This window comes from Rana temporaria, chromosome 7 (genome assembly GCF_905171775.1).
Source record: "Rana temporaria chromosome 7, aRanTem1.1, whole genome shotgun sequence".
Lineage (NCBI taxonomy): Eukaryota > Metazoa > Chordata > Amphibia > Anura > Ranidae > Rana > Rana temporaria.
In genome coordinates this window covers 32,524,349-32,544,978 of record NC_053495.1, presented here as the reverse complement: position 1 = coordinate 32,544,978, position 20,630 = coordinate 32,524,349, and the positions used below count along the sequence as shown (strand labels likewise).

Below are 20,630 nucleotides of genomic sequence, written 5' to 3'. Positions count from 1 at the left end.
ATGGCACATAGAAAACAATTGTTTTCTATGAGCCCGGTTCACACCAGACATGCAGTGGTATGCAGGAAAATGCAGCTCAACAGACATGGTGTGAACAAGCCCTAAGGGACCGCAAGTGGCTGACACCAAGTCAAGTTTAGGTATCTACACTAGTTACAATTAAAAAATAAATGTAAGAATTTATTATGAATACATAATTGCATTCATTGGTGTTCTCTAAATCTGCCTGGAATTCACCTTTAAATCAATAATTTAACTGGATTGTCCAATTTAACGCTGTTAAAATCACTCATACTTGTATGGTAGACTTATATATTCTATGTGTGTGTGTGAGTCTCAGAGTCTTATGTGTCTATAGGAGATTGCCATGTTAAAGCGGAACTTCAGTCATTTGTTCATCTTTCTATCTATTAAATTTTCTGCCCTTGGTGTTTTAACTTTGGATAGTAACACATTTTTTTCTGCCAGTTTTAAAAACCCACTTCCTGTTTCTTTTCTGGAAAAAAGCCTAGACTTATGACACAATTCAAAGTTCTCTCTCGTGAGGGGGGGGGGGGGGGGTTGAGTCATAAGAGGGCCAATGAGAGCTGCAGACCTGGAGGTGTGCCTTTGTCTAAATTCAGGAAGTGAACATGTAGCAGCTTCATCTGCCCACAGTTAAAATGGTTGCAGCCAGACTCAGTGGAGGGAGATTTCTTCAGCATATTTGGCAAGTACAGAATCGCAGCATATATAAAATAATGTGCAAATTAGTTGGAGGGAAGCTTCAGAATGGCAAAGATGTTTTTTATTACAAATAATGTGAGCAGACTGCAGTTCCTCTTTAAACACTCCTTGTGTCTGATGTACGATATCCACTGGCAATCATCACCACTTGTGATCAGTTCTCAGCGCCCTTCACGGGGATTGCAGGTATTATTAGAGGCCGCAGTCACAGCAAGAGCGATATTCATGATCACATGCCTACCTATGACTTGATTTCAGTACACCAGGCCATTCGTCCTGCTCCCAGTGCCGATCCTGACCTCCCTGGGGCCCTAAGCAAAATTACATGTCAAATTAAAGTTTAGAATTCGGAGGGGGTGTTCAGCTGTCGGAAATTACATCTTACATTAAAGTGAGAAGCGGGGTGAGGGGTCGAAAATGACTTCTCACCAGGCGGGGCCTCTAGTAATTTGGGGGGGGGGCCTCCGCTGCTTTGTGGGGCCCTAAGCGGCTTGCAAAATGAGCCTATGGGGCGGATCGGCCCTGCCTGCTCCCTTCCATGAACGTGCTTCCATGGATCTTACAGGACATCTTTCACATGACCCTGATGTCGGAGTTAATTTTGTCAAGCACAGATCTGCATTGCAGAAAACTTTAAAACAAGCCTGGTAACCCTGACTTAATGTAATAGTAAAGGCAGTTAAAAAAAAAATTAACATACATGTTATACTTGCCTGCTCTGTGCAGTGGTTTTGCACAGTGCAGCCCCGTTCCTCCTCTTTTCAGGTCCCCCATCAGTGCTCCTGGCCCTCCCTCCTGACGAGTGCCCCCAGAGCAAGCATCTTGCTATGAGGTCACCCAAGCAGGCTCGCTCCTGAGCCACTGCTCAGCGTGTCTATTCCCACACAAAGCCACAGCTCGGCCCCTCCCTCTCTGTATTGGCGCACTGGTTGTGATTGACAGCAGCGGCAGCCAACGATGGAGTCTTTCTTTCCTTTATTTTCCCCTAGTGATCTGGCCAGTAAGTCTATTATTTTTCAAAAGCTCTCCTGAAAATGTATCAGTAGAGAGTGTCGAGACAATCATTTACTGGTTACAATGAAAATATTTTAATAGTTCACATAAAACCTTTATCCCAGAAGAAATAAAAATGTTGCTGCTTGCGTAACTGCAGTGTGATCTGGGGTTTGGCTCCAATATGTTAGTGTATCTAAATCTGCTGGTACATCTAACATACCCCTCTCCCCAATCTGCTGCTGTCCAAAAATGCCCCTGTGCTTCTTCATAAAGAGAGGGGGCTCTCCAATAAAGGAGGAGTGTTACTGGCCAGATCACCAGGTAAAAACAGAGGAGAAAAGGACAAAAAAAGAAAATGAATGCAACCACCACATCTAATGATTGGTAAGCTGTGATATATTACATTTTTGGTTTATTACCGCTTTAATGTATAACAAAAGGTTTTTTTTTTTTTTTGGTTTCGGTAGATTTGAGAGAGGTTAGAGCACCTGTTGGATTTGTAATCCCAAATTTTGAATGGTCACCAAAACAGGAATAGAGAGAAATCTTCCATTGGGAACAGTGGGTCAGATTCACGTAGAATTGCGGCGGCGTAACGTATCCTAGATACGTTACACCGCCGCAATTTTTCATCTCAAGTGCCTGATTCACCAAGCACTTGCGATGAAAACCTACGCCGGCGGCCTCCGGCGCAAGGCGTGCCAATTTAAATGGGCGTGTGCCATTTAAATTAGGCGCGCTCCCACGCCGGACCTACCGCGCATGCTCCGTTTCCGAACTCCCGTCGTGCATTGCGCGCCATGATGTCATTTTTTCGAACGGCGACGCGCGTAGCGTGATTCCGTATTCTCGGACGGCTTACGCAAATGACGTTGATTTTTAAATTTCGACGCGGGAACGACGGCCATACTTTAGACAGCAATACGCTTGCTGACTAAAGTTAGGGCACCTAAAACGACGACTAACTTTGCGACGGGAAACTAGACTAGCGGCGACGTAGCAAACGCGAAAATCCGTCGTGAATCGCCGTAACTCCTAATTTGCATACCCGACGCTGGTTTACGACGCAAACCCCCCCCAGCGGCGGCCGCGGTATTGCATCCTAAGATCCAACAGTGTAAAACAATTACACCTGTCGGATCTTATGGCTATCTATGCGTAACTGATTCTATGAATCAGTCGCATAGATAGAAACAGAGATACGACGGCGTATCAGCAGATACGCCGTCGTATCTCCACTGTGAATCTGGCCCAGTAATTCTATTGACTTCCAGGGATTTTCCTCGCTTTGGAGGGATTCTCAACTGTTGTGGTGATGGGACAGGAAGTGAAGGAAAATTCCCCCCAATGGAACACAAATGGCAAAAAAAAAAAACGGAAGGTTATAACCCTCCTTTACTCTATCCAAATGTAAAAAACACATGTTTTGCCTTCAATTCTACTTTAAAGCATCCTGACACATTTATTTTATTAGGGCGATAATATAAGTAAGTACATAATAAAAACTAACAACCTTTTTAGGGGTATTGTGGTAAATTGGTCCTTTCATAGAGATGATGTTTTTAGCAAGCAAAACAGAATGTCAAATCTAATGTTTTTTTCTTGTCCACCGTAGGAGACGTTATTGTGAGTGTGAATGACATTTGTGTACTCGGATACACCCATGCTCAAGTTGTGAAGATCTTCCAGTCAATACCAATCGGTGAAAGTGTTGACCTTGAACTCTGCCGAGGTTACCCGCTTCCTTTCGATCCCGATGATCCCAACACAAGTCTGGTGACATCGGTGGCCATTCTGGACAAGGACCCTATCATTGTCAATGGACAAGAGACTTACGACTCGCCATCGAGCAACAGCAGTAAAACCAGGAAAGCCAATAACATAAAAGAGCCGAGGCCTAGCAGCCCCGCGGACTTGACTTCAAATGGTTCCCATGGTTACCCTAATGACACTGTTTCCTTGGCATCCTCTATAGCAACACAACCTGAACTCATTACAGTGCATATAGTGAAAGGACCAATGGGATTTGGCTTCACCATAGCCGATAGTCCCGGTGGTGGTGGACAAAGAGTGAAACAGATTGTAGACAGTCCTCGGTGCCGCGGCCTCAAAGAAGGAGATCTCATTGTGGAGGTGAACAAGAAGAATGTGCAGACTCTTACTCATAATCAAGTTGTGGATTTACTGATCGAATGTCCAAAGGGAAGCGAGGTCACACTGCTGGTACAAAGAGGAGGTAAGATTAGCAGATGAATTTAATGTGTTGGGTGGTGTATCTGCTTTTGACCCTTGCTAAGTTCTTGATAGCACAGATATTCTCAAGACCTTGCTCTACATGTAGAACTAAAGGGTTTTCTATTCTTATTATCAAACCTCGGCTTTTGGCCCCTCTATTCTCTCCTCGAACACAACAGCAGAATCTCCATCTTGCTCTGGTTTACAACACCTTTGTTGGCTGTGTCTATCCAGTCTCTAATCTAATGGGCTCTCCTAGAACACCATATTGTAAATGAAAGCCCTGCAGTGCCAACTCTAAACTTGCACTGACAGAAATACAGTGGAACCTCGGATTGCGAGTAACGGGGTTAACGAGTGTTTCGCAATACGAGCACTATATTTTAAAAAATCCTAACTCGGTTTGCGATTGTTGTCTCGCGAAACGAGCAGGATTCAGGCCAAAGCAGTTGGTGTTGACTTGCTGAAAGTACTAGTTGCCTGGCTGTCTCTGGCTTTAATCCTTTGAGTCTTTGCAAGCATGCAAATCTGTCAAAACTTCTAATCTTCACACTAGTTCTTAAATAGTTACACAGAAAGTACTGAAGCCATTGGATCAGCAGGACAGGGTAGCTATTGAATCCTTTCCCTACTTCCTCAGTATCACTGTTCTTCAATCACTGTGTACCCATGAAGGTAACAGCTGCTGAATTAGACTCATGCACATGGCACATGGAGTACAGGGCCATACAATGTAAATTATGGCAGTATTTCGGAACCTGGAAGCCATAGAAGTTGGATATAGCTGCCTATAGTACAGGATAGGGCTAGATGCAGGTATACTCCGATCTTAGTGTAAACATGAGTAAGCATATTTACATACACTTAGGAAAGCCTACGCTAGGAGCGGCATATACCCGTGTTACCACGATTGGAGAAGGTGGCGAGAAGGGCTGGTCCAATCGGTGAATGCTTTGCATTCATTGAGAAAAATGCAAGGTGTTCTATGAATAGCAAATGTCAGTGGCATCGCTAGGGGGTTGGCTACTGGGGCTATAGCCCCGAATCTGGGGCCCATAGCCCAGAGTCTGTTACCTAGGGTTGGCTCTGGGCTCCATTGCCTCAGAACATGACTAGTTAATGTTATCAGGCACTCTTATCTATATTTAGCAGTTCTGACAATGTAATCATTGTCCCGACATCCTCTTCTATACCAATCTGCCGGGCAATGCGCAGCACAAGAATTACTCCGCTGGGACTATTTGATGATTTTTCAGGCTCAGACGGAGTAATCCTTGTGCTGAGATTCCCAGCAATTACATTCCCTGGCATATTGGTATAGAAGGGGACATCGGGACCAGATCTGTAACAATATTTTATATACATACACACACACATATTATATACATGCATATGCCCATCCAAGCATATGACTTTCTTTTCTTTACTGCTATGGGCTTTAGCCCCAGATCTTTTGTAGCCCTAGCAATGCCCCTGCCAGCTGTGCCGAGCGCACAACCCCCTGTGAGTACTATGGAGCAGGGCAGCCACTTGGGCATGGGACCCAGAAGAAAGAAACAATCATTGTACTAGCTGCGATTCCACAGCGGTCACACAGGTATGGTGTATGAATACTTATATTGGTCCAAGCTGGACCAATGGAACTTTTCAAAAAAAGTATTTAACTGGAGTTCAACTTTAAGCCTCATGCACACTGGAATGTTTTGAACCCTTCTCCTAGGGCAGTGATGGCGAACCTTGGCACCCCAGATGTTTTGGAACTAGATGTCCCATGATTTTCAACTATACTGCAGAGTGCATGAGCATCATGGGAAATGTAGTTCCAAAACATCTGGGGTGCCAAGGTTCACCATCACTGTCCTAGGGGCATCTAGGTTTTTTTTTTCCTACATCAAAACCCCCCGCATGTTAGCCTATGTCTCCATGCACATATAGGGGTTTAAAGGCAGGGGGGGGGAAAAACACTGCCAGCGCAACCAGAAGCAGCAGTGTTTTGGCAGAAAAAGCACTTGACACGTGTATAAGCCTCTAAACGCGCATTTAACAATGGATGGGTTTAGCGCTCGATCGTTAATTAATTTCAATGGCCAGAATAAATTATTACTCTGGCCGGGGAAATTAACGCACAATCGCTTCATGCACCTAAACATGACCAAGTGTGTTTACAAGCATTAAACAAACTATATAGTGAAATGTAATCCGCACAAACATCTACACAATCTTTAGCCTACTAAAACAAGGTTAAGACTGCTCCTAACACCTTTTCAGAGTGAGTCTATCAAACTCACATTTAATCAAAAAGTGCAAAATATAAGTGCAGCGCAATCATATAGTGATGTAAACGTGTATATTTTACGTCACTATTTGATTGCGCTGCGCTTAAATTTTGCACTTTTTGATTAAATATGTGTGTGTGTATGTATGTATGTATGTGTATATATCTATATATATATATATATATATATATATATCTATATATATATATATATACATATATATATATATATATATATATATATATATATATATATATATATATATATATATATATATATATATTACATAAAAAATTTATTTTTTAAATGCAAACCGCGTAACTACTTGAATCTGACCTGGTATCAGCCTCTTGAACTCTTTGTACAGCAAAGCTGGAGTGTGAGAGGAAGAAGTAGCAAAAGAAGACAATGATTTCATTTGCTGACAAGAAGCATGTTTCAAAAGAGTAGAGAGCAGAGTGCCAGGGATATTAGCTCATCCCTGTGCTGCTTTGCCTTCACCAGTCACAGGCTGGGTTAGGTCCATGACAGCCTGGGCTCAAAGGAAGTCAGTTGAATAACACTTGCCATCAGACCGAGGACATCTAGTGGCAAAAAAAAAAAAGTTCCCTACTTATAGTTATAGTTAAAGTGGATGTAAAGCCACTCTCATCCTTTCTAAACTACTGCCATAGTGCTGATCTATAAGGATATAGATGCCTCCTGCATGTATCCTTACCTGACAAATGTCTCCCCTCTGTCTGTTATAAGAACTGAAAAACTGCAGATTCTGTGGGTGGGTCTGTTGTCTGGAGCTCGGTGGGTGGAGTCGTGATGTCAGTAGACTCCCTGCCCTCCTCTACACTCCCCTTGTCAACATGCATTTTCTCCTGTGTATTTCTTACACTAAATTCTGCTATGATCACTAACATCCAGTCAAAATCCAGAAAAGTAACCACATGACTTCAGAAAAGGAGTAGGGATGGGAATTAAAAAATAATGCCCGTCTCCAGGCTAGTGCATGAGATATGTAAATAACCTGTCACTCACAGCAAGGGGGCGGAATGGACTAAGGTTTTTCTCTGTAGGTCCGTTTCTATTTCACTGAACAATAAAAGAGGATTGCTCAGAGCTGGATTAACTCTGTGTGGGCACAGATGATAGGAAATCTTATACTGTACATAATGACATCCACTTTTAATATTGTAGCAAAAGCTGATTTAGTTCATTCATATTGTCATTGACTGTTAATTTTTGTTTTGTTTTTGGCTGGGGTTCTGCTTTTAAGATTTTTTTTTTTTTGTTTCATAAAAAGATTTTTTTGTGGCTGTTTTATAAAACAAATTGGGCTGACGCCCAGAGCAGCCAATCAAGTCTCATCTTTAATTCTGTAAAGGGCATTGGGCTAGCATAGCAAAGATTCTCGGATGTAGTTTTCATTTTTCCGCACTTAGCTCTTTGCAGCGATCCGCCAGCTGTAGGAACTAGGTCAAAAGAAATCTGAGTTTCTTCAAACTGATGTTGGAGTGGGTGGCAAAAGACATCGGACGCTTAATACCGTGCGGGGAATTAAGACTCTCAGTCCGCCTGGAGCCAATTATGCATTTCGGCAGATGACCAAGTTCGGGTCAGACATTTTATCTTCTTACTGTAAATCCATTCATTTCGTACTTTAGAGCGGAACATATTGCATAAAATGAGAGCCCAGTAACATTTTGTATTCTTCTTATCTGTGTCAGCAAAGTGATGCTGGTTGAAGGGAACAATACAATTTAAATATAAAGTACAAGTTTAAAGTAAAACTCCAGTTATGCTAAGGAAAAACGTCAGTTATGTGCAGTAGAATGGTTCTAATTGTGATGTTTCAGATCCTGAGCTGCTTGTGTCTTGTAGATACAGAGAGCGTCTCTCCTAGTGCATGTGCCTAAATAAATAAGGCTGAATTTTAGTCAAAAATAACAAGATAAAAATAAATAGGCCATTAAACATAAAATAACAAAACCTGCTTTTGCCGCTTTATTTAGCCTTAGTTTAGATATTTTCACCTGCAGAATGTTTCTCTGCCACTAGATGTCCTCAGTCTGATGGACATCATCATTTGTTCCTCTGGGGCCCGGTGACTTGTCGTTAAAGTGGAGGTTCACCCAAAAACTCAATTTTTAACCTTAGATTGGGCCTAATTACGGGAAGCAGAATCGGGTGTTTTGGTTAAAATCAATGCAGTACTTAACTTTTTAGAGATAGATGTTCTCCCGCCGCTTCCGGGTATGGGCTGCAGGACTGGGCGTTCCTACTTGATTGACAGCCTTCCGACTGTCGCATACAGCGCGTCACCAGTTTCCGAAAGTAGCCGAACATCGGTGCGCAGGCGCCGTATTGCGCCGCACCGACGTTCGGCAACTCGTGACACGCTGTATGCGACCGCCGGAAGCCTGTCAATCAAATAGGAACGCCCAGTCCCGAAGACCATACCCGGAAGCGGCGGGAGAACATCTATCTCAAAAAAGGTAAGTACTGCATTGATTTTAACCAAAACACCCGATTCTGCTTCCCGTAATTAGGCCCAATCTAATGTTAAAAAAAAAATGTAAGGTTCCCCTATCTGGATGGTTCCTGTAAGGACTGCTCAGGCGCAATCCTTGCCGATGGAAATCTACGAACCTCTGCCGGCATCCAGGCTCATTCCTTAACATCCCCGTGGATTGGAGGATGTTAAAAAAAGAGCCAGGAGGCCGAGCCACTTTCCTCAAATTCTACGTTGCCCTGGATGCCCGCCGAGGCTCAGAGATTTCCGTCGGCAAGGATTGCGCCTGCGCAGTCCTTACAGGAACCATCTCGTTAGCCGGAACCATATCGTCAGATCACCGGATCATCCTGAACCACTCTATTAACAGAGACGGCTATAGGCTTTGTGAGGCCTGAGGCAAAACGTAGACATGAGGCCCCACTCACGCCCATACTGGAAAAAATAATTCAAGCAAGAAAAATGGCTGCAGAAAATGCATGGATCTAGCACATAGGTGACCAGCACCACTTTCAGGGCACCCTCCTCACCCATCAGACATATTCACCCAATGCAAGAGGGGGGATAGAGGGGGAGGTGAGAAAGAGAGAGGGGTAATGGAGAGATCCAATGACGCCGACATTAGTATAGATCACAGGTAAATTAGGTTGCCGCGAGGCCCCTGTGAGTGCGAGGCCTTAGGCGACCGCCTAATTAGAGTTCCGCCTCTGACTCTATAATATGACTGAACAGTGAAAGGAGAAGCAGCACAGTGACAAGATCATCTCTCTGTCCTGCTGCTTTCTCCTTGTCAACAAATCATTGTGCTGCTTCTTCCTCTCACACTCCAACTCTGCTGTATAAATACTTCAAGCGGCTGATGTCAGGTCAACTGAAGGTTCTTACACTGCTTGCATTTAAAAAATACAATACATTTTGTAATAAAGATTACAGAGCTGCATTTTTTTTTTTTTATATGTGTGTTTAGAGTTCAGCTTTAAATAATAAGGGCTAAGCGAGAAGAAGGACTTGATTGCACACGCGAATCCAAAAAGATGTAATAGAAAAATTCTTTATTGTCATAAGTCAGACAAGCTTGTAAAGATGAAAAATTTGGCGCGTTTCACACGTAAAAATCGTGCTTGTTCACAACGGGCTAAGCGGAAGGCCCAGCCTTTTCTTTACTCAGTGATGTAGTAACTTTGCAGCCCTAACATATCTTTGGATGTTTAACTTACAAGGTAAATATCTAGTCAGAGATGAAGCTCTCATCTATCGCATAAAGCTTAAAGTGGACTGTTTACAGTAATTTTACAGATCGGCATGAATACATTCCAGACATGCAGCTAAATACAACTGAAATGTGTGTGTATATATATATATATATATATATATATATATATATATAATATATAAAAAAGTTATACCTCTTTCATTTAAAGGCAGTCATTAAAGCGGAGCTCCATCCAAAAGTGGAAGCTCTGCTTATCTGCCTCCTCCTCCCCTCCGGTGCCACATTTGACACCTTTCAGGGAGAAGCGGGTACCTGTTTTTGAGGTCTTCCAGGTGATCTCGCCGCAGTGAGATCACCTGGTAATTTGCCCCTCCCCCTGCTCCTTTCCCCGCCACCGAGCCATTCACAAAGTAGTTTGTGCATGCGAAGTAGGGAACCAGCTGTGTAGCCGAAAGGCTTCACTGCCAGTTTCTCACACAAGCAATGGCGGCGGCAGCACCCAGGAGCCCATGGAAAAATCGTCTGGGGTGCTGACATTGCAGGATCCCTGGATAGGTAAGTGTCCTAATCTTAAAATTCAGCACCTACAGCATTTGTAGCATGCTGACTTTTATTTTTTCTGAAAGAGTCTGGACCTTCTCTTTACGCTCCAGTCCAGTGACTTTGCCTGAGCTGAGATGTTATTAGTCTGCTGCAGGCAGAAAGAAGCATTTCCTCAGTCTCCACTTCCTTAATGAGCCAATTGCAACATTGTTACTACATAGCAAGTCACAAGGAGAGAGGCTGCAGTAGGCAGCTCTGATCGGTGCCAGGGATGCCATATCCCATGCATGAGACATGTTAGTGGAGCACTGGACCCACTGATAGCTGAAAAGTAACTTGACGTATAATTCCAAAAGATTGGGCTCTATCAACTCCGGTATTACCAAGGGTCCCTGGAGTGCTCAAAGCAGTATATAAAAGGAGGAGAGGACCACAGGTTTGTACTATGTCCAATAAATGAGTTAAAGCAAAGCTCCACCAAAAAAGGGATAATACGCTTTAAGGCCTCCTCCCCGGCTCTTTGTGTTTGTGAAATGGAGCTTTTGGGAAGAAGGAGGATTTGAATGATTATAAAATACCTGTTTGACAGCGAATCATTCAAATCCTCAATTTCTATGATTACTGCCCAGTACACCTCATTATATTCGGCACTGAAGAAGAGGGTGAGCTCTTGAAACGTGTTGACTATAGCGCATCAAATGTTAAGATAAATGTATACTAGTCCAAAATGTGGCGCTCTGATTCTTTTATATACTGTAATATTCCATTCTAGAGACTTGTATTTATATGACCTCAAGCTCTGTGCCTAAAAGAGACAGTGGAGAAGAGACAATGAAGGTTTTGGGAAATTCCTCACTACAAAGTGAAGACTAGTACCATAGGTTTGCAAATGAGTTTCCAAAAAACACTCCTCCTGGTCACAGGTTATAACAGAGAGGTCATTTTCAACAATGCTGAAGTACAAAATGGCTTGTATAGCAATTATATTGGGAGGGAAAACGTGAGTTTTCATTTAGATATGAGATTCAAGAGGTATTTATCACCACCTTCTTACCCCTTTCCATCACGTTGGGTCACATGGCAAATCTGATGTTCTCACTATCTGCTGCATCTTGATGTCTATGGAAATAGCACTGTATGTGCCAAAAACGGCAAGAGGTTTGTCCGTGACCTGGCGTCCACAATTTAATTAAATGGTATGAATAAATGCAAGCTTTCAGTTTTCTTGGACATTATCTAATTTGGCAGGTTGTCTTCGGATGCTTTTCAGATTATTACTGGTCTTTTAAATATCGACAAGTTTGGAACGCTCATGGTTAATTGGTTTAGTATAAATGACGGCCCTGTAAAACACCTTTTAGTTCACTTATGTATTCTATTAAAAGCCATGAAAGCATATTTTTGTATAACTAGGGTGTAATTACCTTAAACCTTTAATACTGAGTTTCAACAGGCCGGGTGAAGGCTAAAATCAGACATGGAAGTGTCAGTGTCTTCTCTGTAAGCTAATGGGTAGGAGGTGGTGGGTGACTTCAGGGTAGGTGTTACCGTTGTGGTTTGACCAATAGTAGACCTAAGAGCAGACAGGAGGTGGGCTGTGTTACAGTCCGGAGCCGACACATACAATTAAAGTATAGAGATGGAGTTCAATTGATTACAATTCAATTATGATTATCTGGTTTTAATAGTTTGAAAGGAAAATATATGATAAATGAAGGATGTTTTATATGTATACCTGCCATTCTTCTTTCTTTTCTTTCTTTTCTTTCTTTCTTTTCTTTTCATTCTTTCTTTCTTTCTTTCTTTCTTTCTTTCTTTCTTTCTTTCTTTCTTTCTTTCTTTCTTTCTTTCTTTCTTTCTTTCTTTCTTTCTTTCTTTCTTTCTTTCCTTCCTTCTTTCTTCTTCTTCTTCCTTATTTCTTTCTTTCTTTCTTTCTTTCTTTCTTTCTTTCTTTCTTTCTTTCTTTCTTTCCTTCCTTCTTTCTTCTTCTTCCTTCTTCTTTGTTCTTCTTCCATCTTCTTCCTTCTTCTTCCTTCTTCTTCTTCCTTCTTCTTCCTTCTTCTTCTTCCTTCTTCTTCCTTCTTCTTCCTTCTTTCTTCCTTCTTTCTTCTTCTTCCTCCTTCTTCTTCCTTCTTCTTCCTTCTTCTTCCTTCTTTCTTCTTCCTTCTTTCTTCTTCCTTCTTCTTCTTCCTTCTTCTTCTTCCTTCTTCTTCTTCCTTCTTCTTTCTTCTTCTTCCTTCTTCTTCTTCCTTCTTCTTCCTTCTTCTTCTTCCTTCTTCTTCCTTCTTCTTCCTTCTTTCTTCTTCTTCCTCCTTCTTCTTCTTCTTCCTTCTTCTTCTTCTTCCTCCTTCTTCTTCTTCCTTCTTCCTTCTTTCTTCTTCTTCCTCCTTCTTCTTCTTCTTCTTCCTTCTTCCTTCTTTCTTCTTCTTCCTCCTTCTTCTTCCTTCTTCTTCCTCCTTCTTCCTCCTTCTTCTTCTTCCTTCTTCTTCCTTCTTCTTCCTTCTTCTTCTTCCTCCTTCTTCTTCCTTCTTCTTCCTCCTTCTTCCTCCTTCTTCTTCTTCCTTCTTCTTCCTTCTTCTTCCTTCTTTCTTCTTCTTCCTCCTTCTTCTTCTTCTTCCTTCTTCTTCTTCCTCCTTCTTCTTCTTCCTTCTTTCTTCTTCTTCCTCCTTCTTCTTCTTCCTTCTTCCTTCTTCTTCCTTCTTCTTCCTTCTTCTTCCTTCTTCTTCCTTCTTCCTTCTTCTTCCTTCTTCTTCCTTCTTCTTCCTTCTTCTTCCTTCTTCTTCTTTCTTTCTCTTTTCTCTTTTCCCCTTCCTTCTTCCTTCTCATCACAGTTTTCTATAAAGCATCAGATATACACTCACTGGCCACTTTATTTGGTACACCTTGCTAGTACCGGGTTGGATCTTCTTTTGCCTTCAGAACTGCCTTAATTCTTCATGGCTTAGATTCAACACAGTTTTGGAAACATTCCTTCGAGATCTTGGTCCATATTGACATTATAACATCACGCAGTTCCTGCAGATTTGTCAACTGCACATTCATGATGCGACTCTTCCACCACATCCCAAAGGTGCACTATTAGATTGAGATTTGATGACTATGGAGGACATTGGAGTACATGGACCTAATGGTCATGTTTAAGAAACCAGTGGTGAGATGATTGGAGCTTTGTGACATGGTGCATTATCCTCCTGGAAGGATCCATCAGAAGATGGGCACACTGTAGTCATAAAGGGATGGACATGGTCAGCAACAATACTCAGGTAGGCAGTGGTGTTTAAACGATGTTCAATTGTTAAAAGGGGCCCAAACTGTGCCAAGAAAATATCCCCCACACCATTAAACCACCACCACTAAGTAAGGATGGATCAATGCTTTCATGTTGTCTACGCCAAATTCTGACTACTATCACAGCTGAAATCAAGACTCATCAGACCAGGCAACGTTTTTTCAATCTTCTATTGTCCAAATTTGGTGAGCCTGTGCAAATTGTAGCCTGAGTTTTCTACTCTTAGCTGACAGAAGTAGCACCTTGTGTTCTGCTGTAGCCCATATGCTTCAAGGTTCGATGTGTTGTGCATTCTGAGATGGTATTCTGCATACCTTGGTTGTAACGCGTGGTCATTTGAGTAACTATTGTCTTTCTATCATCTCAAACCATTCTCCTCTGACCTCAACAAGGCATTTTCTTCCACACAACTGCTGCTGACTGGATATTTTCACTTTTTCGGACCATTCTTTGTAAATCCGAAAGATGGTTGTGACTGAAAATCCCATTAGATCAGCAGTTTTTGAAATACTCACACCAGCCCGTCTGGCTCCAACAACAATGCCACATTCAAAGTCACTTAAATCCCCTTTCTTCCCCATTCTGATGCTCGGTTTGAACTTCAGCAAGTTGTCTTCACCAAGTCTAGATGGCATTGAGTTGCTGCCATGTGATTGGCTGATTAGCAATTTGTGTTACCAAGCAATTGAGCAGGTGTACCTAATAAGGTGGCCGGTGAGTTTATTTTACATGTTAAGGCTGGCCATACATTGTACAATTCTCTTGTGCAAATTTCCTTTAGCTTTATCAAAACCATATAATAGGAGGCCAAACCTAAACACTTTCAATTTGTATGCAATCGGGCAGGCCCTTCTACTATATACCGGCAGTTGTAGGTAAATCTAAAGAAAATTTAATAAGAAAATTGTATGGTGTATGGCCAGCATAAGTGTATGCATGCTAGATCATATGTAGGTAAAGGGCTAGATTCACACCAGCTATTGGGCTGGAGCTATTAGTAGCAGCAGGAATTAGAGATTCCAACCCAGAGGCTGGGTTCACACTATACTACAGGACAGTAGTACACCAGTAGTACACAACTTTCATCCTACTTTGCTCTGCGACATCGGTCCTACATCGATCCTACATTGGTCCTACATCCATCAGACTTGAACAGGATACTACTTTGATCCAACTTTGTGATAGTCTGACTTGTTCTTTGACCAATCAAAACAATCCCAGAGTGAGATAAATTCCTTTTACTGCTGCTGTAATCACAATGTCGGATGGTAAGGACAAGGGTCCTACTTTGATCAACGTTGGACCAAAGTAGTACAGGGAGCATTTTCAAAGTCGGACCGACACGTGTCGCACCAGTTACCCACTTAAGGACCCCTTCACGCCGATATACGTCGGCAGAATGGCACGGCTGGGCACGTCCACGTACGTGGCTCTTTAAGCCCAGCCGTGGGGTCGCGCGCGCACGCCCGCATTGTGCTCCCGCGACCCGGTCCGAAGCTCCGTGATCCTGCGGACCCGATCGCCGCTGGAGTCCCGCGATCGGTCCCCGGAGCTGAAGAACAGGGAGAGCTGTATGTAAACACAGCTTCCCCGTTCTTCACTGTGGCGGCGTCATCGATCGTGTGATCCCTTTTATAGGGGGACACAATTGATGACGTCACACCTACAGCCACACCCCCCTACAGTTGTAAACACATATTAGGTCACACATAACCCCTTCAGCTCCCCCTTGTGGTTAACTCCCAAACTGCAATTGTCATTTTCACAGTAAACAATGCATTTTTAAAAACCTGGCCGGGTCCTTTAGCTGCATAAAGGTCCAGGTCTTAAGTGGTTAAGACGGCTCTCATAGGGAAACATTGATTTTCACACGTCATGCGACATGAGCTCCCAATGTCGGAGCGTTTGTCGAACCAGTGTGAACCCGGCCTAAGGGGCTAGTTACAGCCACCAGCCCCGTTCACTGTAATGACAGGTTGCCGACAGCCGCAGCTATTGGCGGTTGTCCTAACAGCCAGCGATTACCTGCAGTGACCGCTACTGGATGCACTTTGTGTGCATCCAGCTGCGATCACTACAGCTAATTTTTGGCTGTACATAGAGCCGCAAATAGCTGCGACCACCTGTGACCTGTCATTAAAGTGAACGGGGCCGGCGCAACTAGCTGCTGAGAGCCGCAGCAGGAATCTCTAGATCCTGCTGCTACTAATTGCTCCCTAATCGCCACTGTAAATGTATTTTTTCTATGATAAAAAGCAGAGATATTTGAAAAAAAGTTTTGCAAGTTTCTCAAAGGTCTTTAGAGATGAACTATTCATCATCTGTAAACATACATTTGCAAAAGAGATCAGTTTAAAGTGTATGTAAAGCCAAAAATATATTTTTAATTGCGATTAGAATGGGGAAGGATTAGGGCCATGTACACACATTAGGTATTTAGTCCGTGTGCATCCGTGTGCATTTTACTGTTTTCGGGAGGCACAGATGCAGCAGAGCTTATGGCAGGCTCAATTATGCTGCGGATGAGGCTGAACATTGTACTGAGTGGTACTCAATTTTGGCGCCAAATGCATTCAGGGACATAATGTATGTCTGGAAGTTGGGTATCCTGTGTCCCATAAAAGACAAAAGTGTGGCGCTAAGTTAGCAAGTGAATAACGCATGAACCTGATAAGGTAAAATAGGCAGTGCAAAACTGAATGTGAATAAAACCAAAACATAAAAGTCCAAAGTGAATAATAAACATATATGGAAAGTCCATTAGAGTTCATAATAAAGTGAAAAGAGTTCATAATAAAGTGAAAAGGTCTTTCTTGGATAATCCAGACTGAATCTTGAAAATACAGTCAAAATGATAAAGTGTTCAAGCTTAGCAAATTCAATGGACACACGTTCCGTATAGCACATCCGTCAAACAGGCACGCTTGAGGGAATGACCTCAAACGGGAACTCCCACCACTGGATTTTGAAGGGTTCCACCCAATGTTCAATGAGGACTGTCAGGTATCCATGATGGACTCCAAAACATGTGATGAATCGCATCAAATGGTGTGCATGAAAAACAAATGATCCGCATATAGTATGGTACTGTTTGACATTTAATGGTAAAAAAAGGGGGTTTACACTCACAGCAAACCTGATTAAACAAGCTTGTAAATAAAATGCAGTATAAGCAATGAGCATCATACACCGCGTTTCATCCTATTGGACGTCATCTGGGGTATGAGGCTCATGTGTCATCGTTGCAGTATATATAACTATCAGACAATAACATTTACTCTAAAAATCTGACAATGGCGACACCTGAACACCAATCAAAATGATTTCAAGATGGCTCTGGTGTGTGTTCTATGCCTTACTCTCATACATCACAGGGAATGGATGAGAGACAGTATATGACATAATGCAATCCAAGCCTCACTCTCGGACATCACAAGGAATGAATGAGAGAGAGGCATACTCCTTGAACTACAGCGTATTTTAGCCTGCCATAGACTTCAATGTACTGCAGGCAGTGGGGTTAGACGTTGCACCTGTGCCTACCGGACACACTAAAACGCAAGGATTGAACGCACAGAGGCTAAACATGTGGCTCCAAAACCCCTTTTATTTCTGCTATCTGGTTTTAGTAGACAGGAAGCAAGGGAAACTTACCAAAAGCAAGGGAGGGAGAATATAGGGAGATTTAACTTTACTTCCTGTCCTGTAGACCCAAGATATGGTGAAAGGCTATCCTTTCAATGTGAGGGAATTCCCCCTTTTTTTCTTCCATTGAAGTATGTCCACTCTATTTATGTTCTTCATGCAGCTCCAAATTTAGAATTTACCCTCACTTTAATTCCATGTGACATTGGGGATTAGGACTACTGGAGAATGTCAATCTTTATAACGGAGACACAATAACAATACAGTGGATCCTCGGATTACAAGCATAATCCGTTCCAGGAGAATGCTTGTAATCCAGTACTCGCATATCAAAGCGAGTTTCCCCATTGAAGTCAATAAGAACGAAAATAATTTGTTCCGCAATGACTTCAATGGCATGCAATACTGCATGCGGCCAGAGGTGGGGGCGGGGGGGGTCAGAGAGCCTCAGAAACGTCCGGAAACGCCTGTGGACACCTTGGCTCACCTTGGCAAACCTCAGAAAGACTCCATTCCCGAGATTGGCCGAGGTCAGCCAAGCTGTTCTCTGGCCTTTTCGTGCATTTCCGAACTGTGCAGATTGGCTGCGATCTGCACTGTTTGGCTCTGGTCAAACGTGGTACTGCAGGCCTGAATCGTTCTCGTTTTGCGAGACAACACTCGCAAACCGAGTTACGATTTTAAAAAATACAGTGCTCGTATTGCGAAACGCTCGTTAACTGCGTTACTCGAAATTTAAGGTTCCACTGTAGTTCTAATACTTTGTGGCTTCGGCCAAATAATAAAAAAATATATACTTTGCCTTTAGTTAGACTATTTGCAGTCTTCAATAACCTAAAACACTCCTATAGTTGCAGATAGTTAGCGATCTTATGACCTTGCGTTTCATTTTGAAGCAGCAATTTTTATTCATTGTAAGGAAGAGGATGTCTTTTTTTTTTTTTTTTTAACTAAAAATGTATGTTATTGATATGCCCGACACATGCCCCATCGCTAAGTGTGAATTTTAATGATTGGTTCTCTTTAAGCGCTCTCTTTGCTGTAGTCTCTAAAGGCAATGAACAGTGCTTAACACACGGCCGGATCCCATGGTTTACAGTTAAAACATTTTGCGAGTTCGTCATAACGGGGCCTCTCACAGCCATTTGATGCGTACTGCAGTGGATATTCGGTGTACAAATTACGATGGCCCATGCTGTTCTCTCCCCCTCGTAGTATCTTTAGTGATTTATCACTATGCAGCAGCTTATCCTGCACATGAAAGAGTGACGCCGTCTGGTGGATCCGTCCAGCTGCGCCGCCGTCTTTTGTACAAGCAGCAGGTTCCGCTAAGCAGGGGTGAGACAGCTACCCCATACCTGCACTAATCAAAAGTGGTCTAAAGGCTTTGATTGTTAAATAGCAGATTTACACATGGCGTACAATCCTAGATAAAGAATAATTAGTCTTAAGGGCTTTTTCTTTTATTTTTGAGACAAGAATGGCTGCTTGGTATTCAAATAATTTGGATAGGCTACTCTTCAGGCAAACAACGAAATCCTGTGTTTGAACTGGCTTTGAGGGCACCGCCTTCCGTCTGAGTGCCTCTGTTTTTTTTTTTTCTGGTATTCCCTTAAGCGAGCTGCTCCGCTTGTTAAATCCTTATTACTGCCAATACTCTTATTTGAAAGAGAGTCCATCAGGGCGGCAAACAGTGACAGGTTCTATTAGAACAACACCTTTCCCCCCAGCCTGATACTTAGTTTTTTTTTTTTTTTTTATCTTAATGCATTAAGCTAAAAATCCACCTGTGTGCAGCAGCCCCTATTGGCCCCCCTAATACATACCTGTGCCTTACTGTATCTCTGTCCAGCGATGCCCACGAGTGTCTCGGTCATTCAGGGCTCTCCCACCTGTTTAGCTGAGACACAGCAGTAGCGTCATTGGCTACCGCTGCTATCAAAGTCAGTTAGCCAATCAGGAGAGAGAGGGGGCAGGGCCAAACCGCAGCTCCATGTCTAAATGGACACACAGAATGGTGACTTGGTTCGGTGCCCCCATAGCGAGCTGCTTTCTGTGGGGGCACTCAACAGGAAGGAGGGGCCAGGAGCCCAGAAGTGGGACCCGAGAAGTGGAGGATCGGGGCTGCTCTGTGCAAAACCACTACACAGGGCGGGTAAGTATAACATATTTGTTATTTTTATAGAAAAAAAAAACTAGACTTTTTCAATCACTTTAACTTTGCTTTGCTCCCCTGTCATTCCATTCATACATTGAATGAAAGGAGTGATAAAGGAGCAAGGTAAAGGTTAAAATCAGTGGACTTGGGGGGGGGGGGGGGAGCTGTTCTTCTAAGAGAGTATGTCACTACTCCTAACTGGCAAAATGATAAATTCTCTTTCAAATAGGAGCACTGGCTGTACTACTCACCCTCCCCCACCCCCAACCCACTAATACTAAGATTTGTCTTGCTCCCCTGTCACTCCATTCATTCAATGGACAAATAGAATGACGGGGAGCTCCACTCACTAAATTCTTATTACTTGCCAATACTCTTATTTGAAAGAGTGTCTATAACTTTTCCAGTTAAGGGAGTTAAAGAGTGACAAGTTCTCTTAGTTTCTTAGAAGAATACCTTACACCCAGCCCACTGACACCTTTGCCTTGCTCAGCTTTCACTATTTGTTCATTGAATAAATGGAGTGACAAGGGAGCAAGCCAAAGGTAAGTATCAGTAAGTTGGGCATGGGGTGCAATACTACAGACAATACTCTTATTTGAAAGAGAATATATCATTTTACCATATAGGGGCAAAGTGATAAGTACCAGTAAAACTACAACCCCCCCAACCACTGATACTTACATTTGCCATGTTCCCCAGTCACTCCATTTGTCTGTTGGATGTATGGAGTGATGGGAGCAAGCCAAAGGTAAGTATCAGTGGACTGGGAATGTCAATGATATGGGAAAGAAGTAGAACCCACTGCTATTTTGTTTTGGGAAGCATGTGATCCCTCTCCCGTCCTCCAAGGATACATCGCTCAGGCGTGAACAGCCAATCCCCATGCTTATGGAGCATGTCACATAGGGGACCGGAACAGGTTATTAACCCTATGTGAACTCTGACTTTAACAGAAATAAACCTTACAGACCAATGGATAAACAGATCTTAGACGGTTTAGACCCAAGGCATGAAGGAAGCTGTTGGGGAGGTTGATGGGACAC

General features: G+C 42.8%; 1 protein-coding gene across 10 annotated transcripts in view; it reads left to right on the top strand.

Annotated features, from left to right (window-relative positions):
• Positions 1-20,630, top strand: part of MAGI1 (membrane associated guanylate kinase, WW and PDZ domain containing 1) — a 693,886-nt gene that overhangs the window by 578,103 nt on the left and 95,153 nt on the right. For all 10 annotated transcript variants that reach the window (XM_040359187.1, XM_040359189.1, XM_040359182.1 and 7 more), the window contains one exon: positions 3,338-3,958. In XM_040359187.1, the coding sequence (XP_040215121.1) occupies positions 3,338-3,958 (621 nt within the window). The remainder of the gene's footprint in view (positions 1-3,337; positions 3,959-20,630) is intronic.